This window comes from Onychostruthus taczanowskii, unplaced genomic scaffold (assembly GCF_017590055.1).
Source record: "Onychostruthus taczanowskii isolate IOZ18803 unplaced genomic scaffold, ASM1759005v1 scaffold41, whole genome shotgun sequence".
NCBI lineage: Eukaryota > Metazoa > Chordata > Aves > Passeriformes > Passeridae > Onychostruthus > Onychostruthus taczanowskii.
The window spans coordinates 5,170,061-5,188,409 of record NW_024501571.1 but is presented as its reverse complement, the minus strand read 5'-3'; the positions used below and the strand labels follow the sequence as shown (position 1 = coordinate 5,188,409).

Genomic DNA, 18,349 nt, shown 5'->3' with positions numbered 1-18,349 from the left:
ACATATTTCTCCCAGATTCAAAGTAATATCTGCATTTAGGCTTGTCTGGAGTGCAAATGTTCTTACAACATGCATCATCTCAAAAGAAGTGGCTATTAACAGCACTGGGTTAATAGACATGAAAATGTATTATTGCTGAAGGATGGACAAACCAATATTGGAAAAACTGTCCTACTTAAGAGTTTTTTTGCAAGTGTTTTAACTGCACAGTAAAACAAGAAGAAAGTAGATTATTATCAAAGCATTTCCATCTTAGTTGTAAACAATTACAGCAATACTTGCATGGATGCCACATTAGAAGAAATTTACTGGATTCCATTCTAATGCAATTAGAGCTAATTTTGTTCTTTAAATGAATAAAAGGTCAGCTAGTAAATCTAGTTTATCTCAAGTCCAGGCTTCAATAAATTGTTTTATTTAATTTGTTGTAAAAGATCTTATCCTTAATGGGCCTTGCTCTTATTGGTTTGCTTGGGTTCTAAAATATTTATGACCACTTTTTTAGATATGATTTGAATGATATGTTGGAAGGGTTTTTCACTTTTTTTTTTTTTCCATTCCAGTGTTATCAAGGTAGATTGCTAACTGAGTTAGTATAGGAAGGAACTAGTGATGCTATCTTTTCAAAACAAAACAAGCAAAACAAAAAACACAGACTTTTAAATTTTAAATGAGCTGCAAATGATGAGTAGGGTTTAATACTTTTATTCAGTTACATCATGGCTTCTTTTTGTCTTGTTATTTTTCCTAAGTACTATCATTTTTCATACACATAAGTTTTTTTTTTAAATCATATCTATTGATAAGGTGTTGACATTCCAGCTACTACTACATCTGACATAAACTTCAGCAAAAGTACATGCTGTAATGTTTGATACTTCTGATAAATTTATGCTACATTTAAAACAGCTTTTAAGAAAAAACACATGGCTGCTGACACTAATGCCAAACCACAAAGCAAAGTACTACTGGGTGCTGTTTCAGTGTTTGTGCCCTGGAAGCAGGATATATGTTTTTTGTGAAATCAGGTCTCCAAATTTACCTTAAAATTTCAGACTTTTGCTCCAGATTTGTATCATAACTCTGCCATCAACAGGGAACCTGGAAAGCAGACAGGAAGAAGGGGAAGGACAGGCATTTTAACAATGTTTAACTGGTAAACCTGACCTGCTGCTCTAATGAAATTGCCCCTTGTCTTCTATATTTTTTAAGTGAGTAGATACATGACTTTCTCCAAAATCAAATTATAAACATGATCAGATACCTATGTGTGTCTGCCTATAAAAATGTGTATTAAATAACCTGTGGATTGTAAGATAAAATCCTAAATGGATTAAGGGATGAAAAAAATTGTGTTACCAAAATACTTAATTGGCACCACTAAAAATCTTTATTACTTGGTAGGATATTGTCAGTCCAAGGCCACCTTATTTTTGTGTGGAGGCTCATTCAGCTGCCTGATACCCTCATGACAAAAGCCATGAACAGAACCAGCTGATGTCCTCTTTTGAGGATCTCAAAACCAAGGGTCAAGATAGAGAAATTATCCAGTGATCATAGATGTGACCTCTCTGTGTAACAGTGACCCAGAAGACTGTTTTTGGGACTAGGAGGACAGGAGAACCTAGTTTATTACACCAAGTTTCTTGATTAGATTATTCATCTAAGAACTTCTACAACCCCCACAAGGAAGAAAAAATTCTTAACCCAATAGCCAATCTAACCCTGCCCTCTTTCAGTTGAATTTGCTCAAGAGTTTGTTATTTTAAGTGCAAGACAAAGTTGCAGTAAATCAGTTCTTCACTCATACTTTTTGAAATCCCACAGAGCTATACAGTCTCACCTGTAGCATGCAGAGTGCCACCAAGTGTATGCTCACCAGAAAAGAGATGCCTTATTGAGGGATCTTCTATCTACAACAAGCTTAATTTACAGAAGAGTTGAGTTGCAAACTCTCCAGAGATTGAATTTTCTTGAGAAAACTGCACACACACATACACAATCAGACTTTAAAAGGTCATGGCACCAAGAAAGGGAAGAAGGTTTTAACAAATACATCAATATGCTTCTTATTGACCTGGCTGAAGAAAGAAATTAGGCAAGGACTGTGTTGATGCTCCCCAAAGCTAACTGGGGATCTGAGTTGCTGCTGTAACATGAATATTTGTTCTTTTAAAACTGTTCAAGCTCCATGTGAGTTGTGGAAAAAAAAGCTAGATATCCAAGACTTCGCTGATAGTTTGAGTTAAACTAGAATCCTGCCCTGTGCAGTTTCCAAGAATGCACCTGATTGTTACAGAATCATCTTTGATATATATTCAGGAGCTTCAGTTTTTAATGGGGTTGTTCTCATACAGATTAATCAGAAGGTGTGAAGAAACTTTTGAACTTTGGGTGCTATTTAGTGGTGCGCTAGTCAGACTTTGATAATTTACATTATTGTGTTCATAGTGTTTGCCCACAAAAGCTGAATAATGGGGTTCATTAAACTCCCTGTACAGGCATATCCAAATTGTTTGCCTCCAGCCTTGGCTCCCTACATGTGGCTGGGGAGGGAAGGATTGGCTTTTTATTGACTTGTCAAGCCTTAGGTTTGCATTACCAGCCAAGTAGCTCATGACCCATTCCATTTATTGCACTGTTTTGTGGTGGGGAAACAGGTAAAGGAATCCTGCTGGAAGCCCCTCCCTGTGCACGTTTTGATGAATAAGGGCAGTGTTTGGAGCAGTTAAGGCACCGTGACCAAAGCCTTGGACAGACGGAGTGGCAGCAGCGTGGGGCCATTGTGGGACACAGCTGTGGGCGGTGTTGGTTACCCTGCTGCTTATTCAAGGGAAAGCTCCAGAGGAGAATTCATTGAGGAATTAAAGAGGAGGGGAGGGGGGGAAAGAAGTGATACTTCAGGGAGAAAAATGGAGAAGGGCTAACCACTCTTTGGGACAATTAAACAATAGAGCACAAGCAGTAAAAGTCTGTGTTTATTGCTGCGCTAATGGGCATCCCAATTATTTTAGCAGGGAAAGGCCTTGTTAACTGTGCGTTGACAGAACTGCTGCTCTGGGTGTCAATCCAACTTGTGCTGTGAAAGAGCATGTAATGGTGAAATCATTTTTGATATGATCAATAGACCACCTAAGTGAGGAGGCAGAGTAATGAAAAATGATCTTGCTCCTCTCCAAGGTGTGCTGAAGGAATTCCAGTGATCTTTAGAGCTTTCATCAATCTTTGTGAGTGTATTTACTGACATACCCACATTTCTCTGTTCTGTGGTCTTTTAAATTATAAGAGCTGGAGGACTGATTTTTGATGCCTTTTGAAATGCTGAATGTATTTTAATGAAGATACTGTCTCAGCTATGATTCATATCCCTTTCCCAATTGCTCTTTTTTAGTGTAACATATTGGCCCAAATCCTGCTGCAAAATCCCCATGTGTGGTCCTGTATCCATCCAAAAGCCTCTTTCACTTTGGTGGAGGTTCCCCAGCCTCTCCCTTGCTGCAGGATTGCAGCTTTTACATTAAAAAAAAAAAAAAAAAAAAAGAAAAAAAAAGTGAATACCATATCCCTTTTACCAAACCAAGTAAATGATCATTTTTGTTTATATTTCTAGAGGTGATTTAGCACAGCTTTTTCTTCCTTGAGCATGAATTAAATTTACAGCTTTAGATGTAGTCCTTAGGTTTTTTTTTCTTCCTTCAATTTTATTTAATTACTCAAGCCACCCCAACTAATTATTCATCCTGTTTATGGTAGGCAGTAGTCTGTGGCAAATTATTTTCATTTTGCTGCTGGCCACATTGGGTGATGACTCCAAAAGTGAATCCATAAAAAGGCTTGAGTCATTAGAAAACAAAACAACTTGCTGCGAGATAGTTTGATTTTGCTGCTTATTGCTCAAGAAAAAAAAAAAAAAAACCAACTTGTATACTGTATACCACAATTAAAAAAAAATACTTCAGGCAGGTTTAGACACATGAGGGAATTGCTTGTGTAAATGGCCATGAGCAGCTGCCCTTATGAAGCACAACAGAAACTGATCAAATATGTGTGAAAGATTAAAAAGGCAGATGGGTATTTGTTTCAAAAATAAACTTTCCATAGAGGATGACTGCAAAAGAGAGGTACTGATTTGTTCTTGACTTTGACAGAGGTGCTTCTTTTTATTCACTCTTTTACTGAGGTTTTTAAACTAAAGTGAAGAAACTCCATAGACCCAAGGATTAGTGGGATGGTTCCTGGGAGGTGGATGTGGACAAGAAAACCATAAATAGCCACAAAAGCACAGATGGTCCTACCGGAATTTAGTGAAATTGTCCTGTTAGCAATTGATCTTTTTCTGTACAGAATCTCCAAGTCCAGGACCATCTGTCTTACTTGTTTCTTTCAAAAACAAGCTTGGTAACAAGCTGAAAATTACAGCTTTAAAGATTTTCTAAACCCATATTGGTACAACTTTCTGGTAGATAATACAATTCATGTTCTATACCAGTTCCCACCAAAAATGGTAGATATAGGACTGGTTTATGGGCAAACTCCTAAATCATACATCCGATAACATTTCCCAAAACAAGTGACAATAAAAGGCAGTTTGCTGGGAACACAGAAGAGAAAGTTTGCAAAGAGCTCATTGACATAAACATGTTTTACCAGGTTCTGGTTTTGCTCTTGAGAACTCAGCAGAAGGGGTTGGTGCCAGGTGGTTTTAACATGGAAGATGTTTGTTATTGATGATAAGGGAAAAAATAAGATGAAAGATACCAAGACGCCACGCTACCAGCTCAGTTTTGTTTTGTCAGACTGGCACTGAACCATCCAGAGGTGTAAGTCAGAATGGTGAGAAAATGGGAGGGAGATTTAGGAGTCATCAGCTGAAAGGTGCTTGTGGTTGTTGGGAGGAATACTCTGGGTGTAACAGATACAGAGGCTGAAGACCAAGGGCAGAACTCTGTTTCACTTGAAGTAATGGGAAAATAAACAGTAGAAAACCTGTAATTCAATTTCAACAGTGCATGTGTCCATAAAGCAAAGGAGTGAGCTGGAAATGTCAGCTGGACTGAACGTCCAGATGTTTGTGGGGCTTTGCCACAATGTTAGAGTAGTAGAATCATAGAATGATGTAGGTTGTAAAAGGCATCTTAGATCATCAAGTCCAACCATTAACCCAGCACTGCAAAATCCATCACTGAACTCTGTGCACAAGTGCCACATCTACATGTCTTTTAAATCCCTCCAGGGATGGTTGACTCCACCATGCCATGTTCCAGTGCTTCACAACCCTTTTCATGAAATCATTTTCCCTAATACCCAGTCTGAACCCCCTCGGGCTCAGCTAGAGGCCATCTCCTCTTGTCCTTTCACTTGTCACTTGGCAGAAAAGACCAACCCCCACCTGGCTGTACCTCCTGTCAGGGAGTTCTGGAAAGTGATAATGTCCCCCCTGAGCCTCCTTTTCTCCAGGCTGAGGCCCTCAGCTCCCTCAGCTGTTCCTGGTGCTCCAAATCCTTCCCCAGCTCTGTTGAATTGGAGACTGAGCTGTTGATCTCCCTGTGCACCACTGAAGGTCAACACACTTTACCTGGGAGAGGCAGGCACCCAAAAAAGTGGATGATATCTTGGAATGAGTGCTGAAAGTTCATTTTCCTTGATATAGAAGAATACTACATGGCAGGTGATGTTAAAGTGCTGAGGTTTTTTCACTTGCAAAATTGCTTGGGGCTTTGTTGGAGGTTTGGTACATTCTGGCACTAGTTGGTCACAGCATGTGCTTGTGGAGCTTTTGTTTGCCAATATGACTTGTTTGCACAAAATAAAATATTCAGCAGGGCATGAAACAGCAAATAAATTTCCCTTTCTAAAAGTAATATGGGAATTAGCCTACATTACAGAGCTTAAATCACACTGATTCTCCTCCAGGGCTGGAATAAAATTTTCAGAATCACCTCTTATCTTTGAAGAATCTAAACCATATGGAAATTTCCTGATTTCCTTAGGTGTTTTTTACACTCTTACCCATAAGTTTTAGAGTGTTTAGGTTTTTACTGGTGCAACAATCTCAGTTCCAGGTGTGAGATTTTTCAGTAACAAAATAGTTACATTGCTTTCTAGCATCAAGCAATTTATATCAATAAGGGAATATCAAAGCTAGTAGATTATATGATGATTGATAATCCAAGTGAATTGCACCAGTTTCAGTTATGTCAGTGCAGTTGATTGTGTCATTTTCCTAGACACAGAGACCCATTTAGCTCCTTCTCCTTGCTTAAAAATGGGTCATGGGTTTGGAAGAGAATTAGGACTTTTCAAATGTTACTTTTTTCCTCTGGGCAGAGAAAGTAACGTTTTCAAATGCTACTTTTTTTTCTCAGAGGCAGAGCTTCTTAGGATCTCTGCCTCTGAGGAACAAAGATTACTGTGATTTTTTCACTAGACCTTTGGAAGTACTGATACAGCATTTTTTGGAGCTCATTGCCCATAGCAATCATTCTGCCCTGTGGCCCATATCCTGTTTTTGAAAAGCCATTTCTTTTTGGTGCACGTCTTTCCCCTGTGTTTAGGTGAAGCAGTCAATGGGGCTTTCAGCCATGAGGATCAGAATGAAATCAAATAAATTACTTCCAAAGATAGGAAACCATTTCACACCTTGGAGCTTCATTTTGCTCCAGATGTAGCATGTTACAGCTCCTGCCACTTAGAGCTGATTAGAAACCAACTGACCTGTTGCAATACTTCAAATCTTGGTAGAATTTCCCTTTGCCTGCAAGCTGACACTTGGTGTTCATCCTGTTTGGGTCTGGAACTATAGCTGTGAACAGAGTGATTGCCCTGGAGTGATGATTAAAAAGGGTTTTCATTCACTGTACCTTCCTGACAAACAGAAAAACTTCACTGAAGTTTTCTTTTCTTCCTTCTCCTTGGAGCAGTGTTGAACACAGTTTTTAACCAGTAGATAAGCATTGAATCTTTACTGTCAGGGTGGTGAGACACTGGCACAGGTTGCCCAGGGAGGTTGTAGACTGCCTATCCCTGGAAGTGTTCAAGATCAGGTTGGATGGGGCTCTGAAAAACCTGGTCTAGAGGAAGATGTCCCTGCCCATGGCAGAGGGGTTGGGGCTGGAAGATCTTTAATGTCCCTTCCAAGCCAGTCCATCCTTTGGTTCCATGATATCTGTCTCCTTAGCCGAGATTCAGATATTACACACCATTGTCTTGGCCCCAGCACAGCCTTAGTGTAGTTGAGCAGAAATGGCAATGGAAGATCTCATTAAGTTCTCATATTGGTGTGAAATGCTGTTTGCACTGGAACAGATTATGAGAAGGAAAAATAACTTAAAAATGCCTTTGTCAGGAAGCTTTATGCTCTGCTCTTTCAGCAAAGGGGTTATAAAAAAACAACATGGAAAATAATTGATAATCATGCTATTTGAGGATTTCTCTGTCCTTCTGTCCTTACACTTGAACTTTCATATCCCTTAGGTATTTCCCTTTTTTATTACATTTAGATATTTTTTCTTGGTTACTGCCAGGCACTCTGTGACAAATCAGTGCATGTGTTCAATACTAGATACACTGAGGTTCTGTTAGCAGGACAGCTCCTGCTGGCATTTAAAAAGAAATCCAAAGTGAATTTAGGTTGGACACAACCAGTGTCAAATACACAGTGTTTACATTAATTCTGGGGTTTTTTTCAAAGGGAGTGGTAACCTGTAATCCCGATTTATGGAGGCTTTTATTACCACATCTATTCCAAAGGTTTTCTCACACCTCCTTTAATCTGAAGGAGCTGTTTTGATTCAAAAACAACTTTTAATTGATCTTTTATCTTTCCGTGTAGAATCTGTTTGTGGTACATTGCTAGGCAAGCAGCTTGCAGAGAATTGCAGTTCTTGTCTCATGACTCTGATTGTGGTGGTGGTGGTTGATGTTCATTTGTGTTCGATTTCTGCAAAAAATACTCATTTGGCCTCAGTTTTAGAGTTCTTGGATTGGTGTGGAGAAGGAGGTGAAAGTTTGTTTTATGACGCATTGTACTTGCAGACTAAGTGGTGATTTTGGACACATGAAAACACATTTGGGAAAGAAGGTAACAATATGTGTATGGTGATGTCCCAAGGAAGAGTTTAAATCCCAGCAGGACTGAGGTACCAGGAGGATCGAGGCTCTGCTGCAGTGAGAGCCGCCTACTTGCAGTGAGCTCTGTGCCTCAGTTTTCCTGTCTATAAAACAGAGCTCATCAATCTTGCCATCATTTACATAGTGTTTTGATATCAGGTTTCTCTCCAAGTCTGAAGTAACAGTAATTATTAGTCGTGGGACTGCTATTTCCCTTTGATTTCTCCCACCTCCATATTCTGTGTGTGCAGCCCCTTCTTCAAGACAGGCTAAACCACCCTCGCTGAGATTACTCCATCACCTCTAATGGTGCAGTGCAAAACCATTCATTTCTCCACTCTGGAGTCTAAAGTCTCTGAACTCCATTAGCCCAAGGGAGTGGTAGGCCCAAGCGTGCTCCGAAATGCCGATCTCCTGTTTTGATAACTGAGCTCTAAAATCAAGATAAACAAGCTGCCCTATATACTGAACATGTCCTAATTGCACACTTGAGGCATGCCAGCCAATCAATGAGCGCGTGTCGCTTGCTAATGAATATTTGTAGTTTTGGAAGATTTCACATGTGGTGTTGCTTGCTGCTTCTGCAGTTATTAGCAGAGTGGCTTCGAAGACCCTGTGCAGGAGGAGAACCTGGCTTTAGACCAAGAAACTCTGTAATTTAATTTGATGTGTTAGCTGGGCATGGTCACTCTTATTCAAATTGTATTAGCTAATACTTCTTTCAAACTGTTTACACTGTGTGCAAAGTTGTGTTTAAAGCCCTATTAGCTAATACATCTACTAGTCTAGTCTTGGGGAGGGTTGACTCCCTGAAGAAATCCTAGCAGGACTTTGTTTACTTGCAGGAGGCAAGAGAGGGAGGCATGGAAAGAAGGGGCAATGATGTTTGAAACCATCCAAATGACTTCTGCTGTGCCAATATTTTGCTGTCAATCCCTATCCTCTCTTTTATTATAGCTAAGAGTTTGTTTATTGAGAAATGGCTCTCCAGTCGTGAGGATAACTTTGCAAACAAGGGGAGCATTGGCACCAACCAAGGTCTTAGACATTCAGCATTGGGAGCCAGGGCTGTCTGTGGAATGGGGAAGACACAGAAGAAACATCTGAGTTGGGTATATGGCAAGTCTGGCAGGAGCCCCACGAGACTTTCACTGAACCAGAAACACATCATGAGCCAAAGAGAAAACTTCCTTGGTGAGAGATAACAGTGGGGTTTTGGATGTTCCCCACTAACAGGAGAAGGAGGTTGGTTTTCATGCGTAGGTTGCTCCCAGGATGGCCTGATAGTAGAACTTCCTTCCTTCTGCAAGTCACAGCAACATAAATTAAGACTCCTGTACTTTGACTCACAGTCTAGCACCTTACTGACATATATACAGAGCTTGAGCCCCACATTAGGTACCTGAAGCAATCACTGAGGCATATGTAGTGTGAATGTCTTCAGTGTTGGTGATGGAAGAATCATCTATCACCCTTTAGATTTCATTCTTTGATTTTCTTCTCCTGTTCACTCATAGAAGGTGTGATGCTGTAGCTGGGGGTTAGGCAGGACTACCAAACTCATTGCTCTTGTTTCCTTTTAGCAAATATGTTTTTACTACAACTCACCATAGTTCTGATTTTGTAGTACAAGTGGCATATCTTGTGAGAAAAATCACCATTATCTCAGCCAGGCATTACATGCTGTATTATTCCAAGCCTTTCTCAAATGATGGCTTGGAATTTTATTGACTTGAAATTCAGACAATGTCTCCAGTTGTGATACTGCCTTTGGAGTTGCAATAAGCTCTAAAGTTGAACTTAGAATTCCCATTGACAGTGGAGCCAGACATTCCTGCTTCTCAGGAGTCATTGCAATTTGATTTTTGTCATGGTTTCTCTACTGATGTCTCAATTTTTTACTTTCTTAAATGCTTCTTGTCCCTGGAATGTCTAACCTTCCTTTAAATCACCCTCTTCTTACAGTCCTGTCACAAATCAATCACACTCCCACAGGTACCATTCAAATATAAATAAATTACCAAAATGTGGTAAAACAAATCAACCTATCCTGTGTTTTGTTTGAGGTTTTGGTTGTTTTTTGGGTTGTTTTTGTTCTGTTTTTTTAACATCCTTTTCCTTCTCTTTATGTTTCTAACCTAGAGCCTTGTAGGAAGGGGTTTTTCTGGCTTGTCTGTGAAATTGCATGCATATCAATAACACTGTGTATCAACAGTCATTAATAAAGGCTGGGTCCTCTATGTATCCCCCTTCCTGGGCAAAATTGTTCTATACAGTGTATTTACTAGAGCTACATCCTGTCTACTTCAGCTACTCAAGTAAGTAGCAATATTTTAACTGCTGAGTGTATAGTGTGCGTCATTTATTTGTCCTGACTAGATCCACTGCTGATTTCATAAACGTTTGGGGAAAGAAATACCAAACTAGCAAATATTTGCAGAACCCCCTAATGCAGGATCTTAACAGGATGATATGGTCTCTCAGTTTGAAGATTAAAATCAGTGCTGTTCACAGCTGATTAACTTTCCTTTCTAATATTTCCCACAAATTGAGCTAATGCAATAAAACTTAACGAAACAAGGTTTAGTAAAGCCACAGAGAATATTTATAAGACAGTGAGGTACAGACTGGCTCAGGGTGTCCTGGCATTCACTTTGTAATGGCTCTGTGCTTTATCCTGTAAATGGATGGGTGCAGCAATGACAGCAGTCCTTGTGCGGGGTTGAAACAGCCTCTTTGGTGACTCCAGGGTGACGTGAATTAGCTGCTCTGTATTTTCTTTCTCTCTAGTGGGTGATGGATCGTTGCTTTCTCTCCCATCAGCTCTAACAGTTCTCAATGTTGCTCCTACAGAGTCATCAGCAAAGTGGTGTCAGCTCCAGAGGCCAAGCCTTCCGCTCCCGCGGCGCGGCCCAAAACACCTCCGCCTGTGCCGTCACCGGTGCCAGCTCCCGTTCACGTCACCCCTCCTCCAGCTCCAGCTCCTCCTCCTCCACAGGCCACCATCTCACCAGTCCTCATCCCACCACCCTCCCCAGCCGTGTCAGCAGCTGGAGGCTCCAAAGCCCCCGTTCGGAGCGTGGTGACCGAGACCGTCAGTACTTACGTGGTAGGTGACACATGCCATGCTCTGTCCCAGTGTCAGGGACATTCCTCCCTGGAATTGGTGAGCTCCTGGGTGGCTCATCATCTCAAACTGATGGTTCCTGGATTCCTGATGTTGCTCCCTGTTAAACTGCTGTTTATCCAGCCCTTGTTTCCACACACATGTTTTGAGGGGTTAATAACTTAATTGAAACACTACAACTTGGACTGAATTTTTTACTGGTTCCCAGTTCCAAATTTAAGTTCCTTCTAACAAGTCCAACTGTATCCCATATGATGTTTTCTGCTAACTGAGCTAGGGCACTTTTTTTCGGAGGTGGAGGTTTTTTATAGGTGCTTTCAAAAGTGCTGAATTGAAACCTCAAATGTCAGACTCACCATAGATTTTGCTGTCAGTCAGGTAAAGTACAAAACTCTCATACAACATCAAGAACTTGACTTAGCCCTCATTTGAAATGTGTAGAGTCCACTAATCTCTTTCCTGGTTTCCTCAACATACAGAAATTGCAGATGTTTGTGCATCTCAGAAGTCTGTAGATTGTTCATTAGTCTACCCTTCATTTGTGTGTTTGACATGTGCTCTGAACTTGGCCTGTGTCTGGCAGCATTCTTCATTCTTTTAGAAAAGTCTCTTGAGTAACATGGTGTAGGAACTGCATTCCCTAAAAGAATGTGGATGTATGTCTGGGTAGGGCAAGGCTTGCTGTGCTGCTGAGAATTTCTGCTTTAAATGCTGTGTGAAATGAAGTCCTGAGCATTCCTGATGCTTGAAAAGCAACACAAGGGTAGCAGTGTTGTTATCCTCCCTGTCCTGGCTGAATTCCAGCTTGACTGGTGACACCTTGCTTAGCTGCTGTTTAAAAATCTCACCATTTAAGACACCTAAAGCTTACTTTTATTACAGAGTTTGCCATGCTTGAATTGCAACATATGCATGATTTTTTTATTTTATTTTTGTGATTCTTGTTTTAGTATAGATTTCTAATATAAATCCACCCTGCATTTCTAATGGAAAGGTGCTTCCCTGATGGGCTTGAACTGCTGTATCATGTTACTGGTCTCTATTTAAACAGCTGCTACATTTCACTCCTGAGTTAGTTACAGCACTGGACAACATCACACAGGCTGTGCATATCCTTAGGGTGCAGGACACAGCCTCACCTTTGGTACCACAGGTGTATACCCACAGTCACTCTTATTATGACAGTCACTAGTATTATTGTCATTTTTATTATTACAGTAGTGCCCAAAGGTCTCAAAATTCACTTTAAGGGAGAAACATTTCCTAAATGCTCTACTACATCCCATTTTCTTCTGTAACTATGAAAAGAAATAATTTAGAGATTATGTTAGTTTTAAAAAGAAAAAACCTAGCACTTTGCCTAGATACTTCCAGTGGTAACACATTTAGCACCTTTATGGAGAATTCAGAGGATATGGAGACTCCAGGTCATTTTTGCTTTCACAGAACCATAGATTATCACAGGATGGTTTGGGTTGGAAGGAACCTTAAAGACCATCTTGACCCAGCCCCTCTGCCACAGGCAGGGACATCTTCCACTCGACCAGGTTATTCAGAGCCCCATCCAACCTGGCCTTGAACAGTTCCAGGGACAGGAAGTCCATCACCTCTCTGGACAACCTGTACAGTGCCTCACCACCTTTATTGTAAATATTTTTTTTTCCTAATACACAATCTAAACCTACTTGCCTTCAACTTAAGACCATTCCCTCTTGTCCTATCACTCCAGGCCCTTGTGAAAAGTGATGTTTTACAACATTATAGTTGAAACCAAGGCTTTACTTCATTAGGACCCAACTATGTGAACATGCAGGGAGACACCTGATGTGACAGATTTATAAGTCAAAATGCTCAGAGAGAGGCTGGGGAAGAAGAATATGATTAATAACTATTAGCCTCTTGTATGAAGGAAATCCAGGAGACAAAACCATTTCCTCAGATCACGTGGGAAAACTGTTCTAGAGATAAGAGTGGAGCCAGTGTGACAGAGGTGCCCAACTCCCTTCTGCAGGGGAGGAGAGGAGAGTGATTTTATAGTTCAAAAAAGAAAGGATATACATCTCCCTGTTGGATAGCATCTCAGTCCATGTGCTCTGCTCATTAGCTCTCCGTGGTTTGTACTAACACAGCAATCAGCAATCCCACTCTGTGCCTCCTTGCATGACCCTTGGCTCATTAAGGAATGAGAAGTTATGCAATATTTTTAATATCCTTGTTCAGCAGCCTAAGTTCTTGTTTAACAAACAGGCAGAGGTCTCTGTGATTATAGACCACCCTGCCCCTCTCCAGCTCCTGAGACCCTGAGGCAAGCATTCTGCAAGGGAAGAAAATACCTGAAAAACTAAATTTGGAAAAGTTAGGGGGTCTGTTTTCTGATGGGGCAACATCTGGCAGTGCTGCCTACACCAGGCAGGGCCAGTGCCCAAAACAGGCAGCACCAGAAATGAGGTGCCTGTGCTGGGGGATGATGGGGGTGCAGCCAGGTGTTCAGGCAGGTTTTGTAGCCCTCAGCCCAGTATCCCACAGCATCCCTTCTCTGCAGCACTGTGGCGCAGCATCCCCTCTCTTTCCAGTAGGGTTATCCCACCAAAATGCCTCTGGAGCTCTTCACTCTGAGCCCAGACACTTCACCTGGGGAGCAGATGCTTCTCCAGCAACTTGAAATGACTTTGCAGATATGAGATTAGATGGTAGATAGGAATGATTATTGCAATCAATCAGCTTGAAAATTGAGTTAATTTTATGATGGTGCCTACTCCATATCTCTGTTGGGAATGGGATTGTTCCCTGGTTAGTATTCCTGGGACTTGTATTTTTGAGTTTTAAACCACAAAAACATTCAGGGCTTTAAGATGAATCAGGGAAGAGTGATGTGTTGGTTGCAGCTCTGGTACATTCCTATTGATTTTTCAGAAAGTGGTGTAAGATGTACAGACCACCATGTAGTGGCTTTTTTTTTTTTTTTACTAAGAACATTTGGGGCTTTTCATCTGCTACTTTTTAATATTGTGTTTGTAAGCTGTACAGATAGCAAAAAGTTATTGCCTGAGATATGTGTAAATGCACAAAAGCTGAGAACAAAACAGTTTCTGCTTCTGAGATTCAGCGATAATGTGCAAATCTTCATAAAGGAGTGATGGAGTCAGGGTAATGCCCCAGACATTTTGTACTTTGTGTCGTTAATTGCACTCCTTTAGGTGGATTCTGTGACATTTTGCGTGTATGTTTTTAGCAAAGAGCTGTTCAAGAACCACTGGAAATCTAAAAATACAAACAATGGGTCAAGCAGGATATAAACATTAAAAAAATGCATATGATGAACCCGGTGAGCAGCTGCCCAGTACTGTAAATGATCTGCCTTTCTAGTTTCATTTACCCTTTAGTAAATTGTACTGCGACATAAATGTCATAAGGGGAATGGAAAGTTACTCAGTAACAACTTTTTTTATATCCTGATCTTATCAGCTCGTTGGAGTTGAAGACTTTGGCTAATAAGTAATGCAGCAATATATACACACGGCGCTGTATATTTTACATGCACATAGAACTGTTATCTTACGCAGGAGGCTGCCGTGGCTCCTGCTTGCCATTAACAGGGTCGAATTTTAAAAGTATAGACAGAGAGGGAATTGTGTCCTTAAGCCCTGGCTCTGTGTGTGAATGCCTGTGCTTAGGTTGGGTGGTGTAACTGGCTTTACTGGTTTACAGGACAATGCAGGAAAATACATGATTTTGTCGTCATGAGCAGTGTAGGAAAATCAATTAAGACATAACACTGAGCTCTCATGATCAGAGAATTCACACATAACAACAGGGGCTGCTGAATGGCTTAGCCAGATAAGCAAGAAACTTCTTTTTTTTTGTTGTTTTTTTTTTTTTTTAATGTCAATTTTCCTGCCTGCTTAGCCCTGAAAACCAGCTAACTTTGCTTTTCTTTGCACCAGATCCGAGACGAGTGGGGTAACCAGATCTGGATCTGTCCTGGCTGTAACAAGCCAGATGATGGCAGTCCAATGATAGGTTGTGATGACTGCGATGATTGGTATCACTGGTAAGTTCCTCTCATCCATCCTGCTCTGCCAGTGCCTGGCAGATTTGGGCTATATTATTAAAAAACCCTTTTTTTTCTAATAGTTCATGACGTTGGGAATATTTAAATAGCTTTACTGTGTCCAATTTAATAATCTGGAAGATATTTTTATCTCTGTTGCTCTGAAATTTGAAAAGACAGATTTTAAGCTCTGAAGAAGAGTTACTTTTTAATTAATGGGCATTGGTGATAACGGTTGTTTTTGAAACTGCTGGGAAATATTGCTGATTCTGGTAATTCTGTGAGAACTACAGGATTATGAGCACAGTGTATACAGATAGACAGTTCAAATTATGAAGCATTGTATGAACAGTAATATAAATGTCAGCTCTTATAAAAAGGTTAGGGGAAATTAATCACTTTTTAGGCAATTTTTTTTTAAAAGCTACATAAAATCATACGGGTTTTTGCAGATGTGTTAAAGAAGAATTTGAAATTATTTTAAATCTAGTCTATTACACCTGAAAGTGCACTCATATTTTCTACTAAAATAACACTTTTTATCTGAGTATCCTTTAGATACTTCTCTTTTGTTTCAAAGCAAGAGTTCTTAGGTTTCAATCATTGTTTTTTAGATTTTGATCATTGTGTTAGTTAAGATAATTGCTGTATTAATTTGAAGGCCAGATCCAGTCTCCCACTGGAAAGCTGCGTTTTTTGGAGCAAGAAACAAAAGCAACGTTACTCCACTGAGATGTTGTGATATTTTCCTGTCCTTCACAGGCCTTGCGTTGGGCTTACGGCTGCACCCCCAGAAGAGATGCAGTGGTTCTGCTCCAAGTGTGCCAACAAAAGGAAGGATAAAAAACACAAGAAGAGGAAGCACAGGGCACACTGAAGGCTTGGCAGGGACTGAAATCGTGCGGTCACCACGGCACCTCCTGCCCCGACTCGGCTGCGGGAGGGATCCACCCTGCCCGCGTCGCCAGGGTCGTTTGTGTCCCTGCAGTGAATCAGGGCCGGGGAGATGCCCTTGGTCAGGGGCTGTTGGGTTTCACAGACCATCCGAGCCCAGGGTGTTGGATTTTGGTACATTCTGATGCTGTTTCTTCCCCCCGGCAAGGGGAGTTTGCACAGAGAGCGCCGTGAAGGCTTCGGTGGTTCCTGGGACCGCTCCTGTGGCTCGGCAGCAACGCGGATGAATGTTGTAAATACAGATATCTGTCCTATTCTTTCTCGATTTGTTATTAATCCCTCTTGAACCTTTGCAGTAAGGTGCTGAGAGGAGGAGAACATGTAAATTGCAGTAAGCTGTAAACTGAGACAACCTTCTGGAATGATTTCTGTAGTCTGGATACAGTTCAGCCTCGACTCTTGCTGAGCCAGATAATCATAATGTGGAAATAAAAAGTGGCTGGTAAATATTTTTGTGATGAGAATATATGAAGCTTTTTTCCTTGATTTTTAGTACTAACATAAAATAAACATGTTCAAGCTTTTGTGATATATCTTCTATTTTTTAAAAAAGAAGTTTCTATTGTGTCAGTTTTTTTCTTCCGTGTGAATTTCTTTCGGTGGACCTGTAATATATTTTATACTTTGATTTTTGGTTTGGTTTTTTTTTTTTTTTTTTTTTAAGTCTTTGTCAACGTAACTTTTCATTGCTTGTACATTTCATCAGTGTGTAAAAACACTTCCCATTAAAAGATTTTCACACGTGTAAATAGCGGATATTTATAAAGTAATTTTTTTTAATTATTTTTTAGGGCTTGAGGATTTTTGTTGTCGTTTTCCTGAGAATACAAACCTAGCAGCTACTAAAAGCCCGTGTGACAAACGCCTGTCCTCATGGCTGTGAGGGATTGGTGAGCTCTGCCCCAGCTGTGCGTGCACGAGGAGGTGGCCAGCACCATAATTAGGCCTTGATTCAGATACTTAAACATGTGGTAACTTCTTAAGAAGTGAGTAATCCTATTGCCTTCAAGGAGCCTGTTCCCACACTTGGTTGTACATGTGCTTAAATGCCTTCTGAATTGGGAGCTTAGGCCAGGGGGGCTCTGCACTTCTGGTGGCAGCTACAGCATGTTAATCTGTAGCTGGAATGGACTTCTTTTTTCCCCTTTTTCTCCTTTTTTTTTTTTTTAAACAAGTGGTTACTGAGTTTGCCAAAAGCATGGTATTTAGGTAGAGGATATGCAGGTGTGTTCCTCTGCTTTGTGTATCCCCTTGGAAAGACCAGTAAACTGAATCCCAGACACATTCCCCCTTGAAAATGTGAGGGGAAGGTGCAGAGAAACTGAAATAAAAGTCAGTGTTAGATATTGTAGTGCAATGGGTCTCAGAGCTAAATAAGAATAAATCTTGAAAACAGTTTATGCCTTTTGTTTCTAATCAATTTTAGATTGCATTGGTTGATTTGGGGATATTTTTATTTTAAACCAATGCAGTGAGAAAGTCTGATGTTGGAGAAATATGGCCCTTTAGCCTGTTGTGCAAATATTAAGAGTTATTTTTTAAATGCATCCAAATTGATATTAATGAGAGTGAATTAGTCATGTTTTTAAAAGTACCAGTCTAGTTAGGGAAATGAGGCTTTGCTGATAGAACTGTTAAATTGCAAATCAGTGGTGATATGGATGAAATTGGTTTATTAAAAGTGCGCTGTTACCTGCTTTGTTCAATGCCATCTCGTTTATATTCCGTCCCTGTTAATTACCAGTCAAGAAAGTTCTTGGGTTTGATTTTTTATTCTATTTTATTTTGAATTGTTGGATGTTGCAATGCTGATTTTTGGGTTTTTTCCACATGTAATGTGCAGACATACAAAATACACCGTCTTTGGTCATTTCTGGTTGCAATAATAAAGAAATTAGCTTTTGGTAAGTTGTTTATGCATTTCCTACTCCTCTCCATGAATCAGAACTTCTCACATTTAATCAGCTGAATTACTCAGAATGGGAGGGCTGAACTTGCCCTGTTTGATGGCTGTTTAGCTCTTTCTCTGCGTGCTTGGCCTTGCTGCTGCTGGGTTGGTTTCTTAACCTGGCTTTTATGATTTTATAAATGACCCCTGTGGCAATAAA

General features: G+C 40.4%; 1 protein-coding gene across 1 annotated transcript in view; it reads left to right on the top strand.

Annotated features, from left to right (window-relative positions):
- TAF3 (TATA-box binding protein associated factor 3) overlaps window positions 1–18,149 on the top strand; it is a 114,100-nt gene extending 95,951 nt beyond the window's left edge. The window contains exons 5-7 of the mRNA XM_041413399.1: window positions 10,963–11,218; window positions 15,181–15,287; window positions 16,050–18,149. Coding sequence (XP_041269333.1) covers window positions 10,963–11,218; window positions 15,181–15,287; window positions 16,050–16,164 — 478 coding nt within the window. The 3' untranslated portion in view covers window positions 16,165–18,149. The remainder of the gene's footprint in view (window positions 1–10,962; window positions 11,219–15,180; window positions 15,288–16,049) is intronic.
- Window positions 18,150–18,349: the final 200 nt, after the last annotated feature.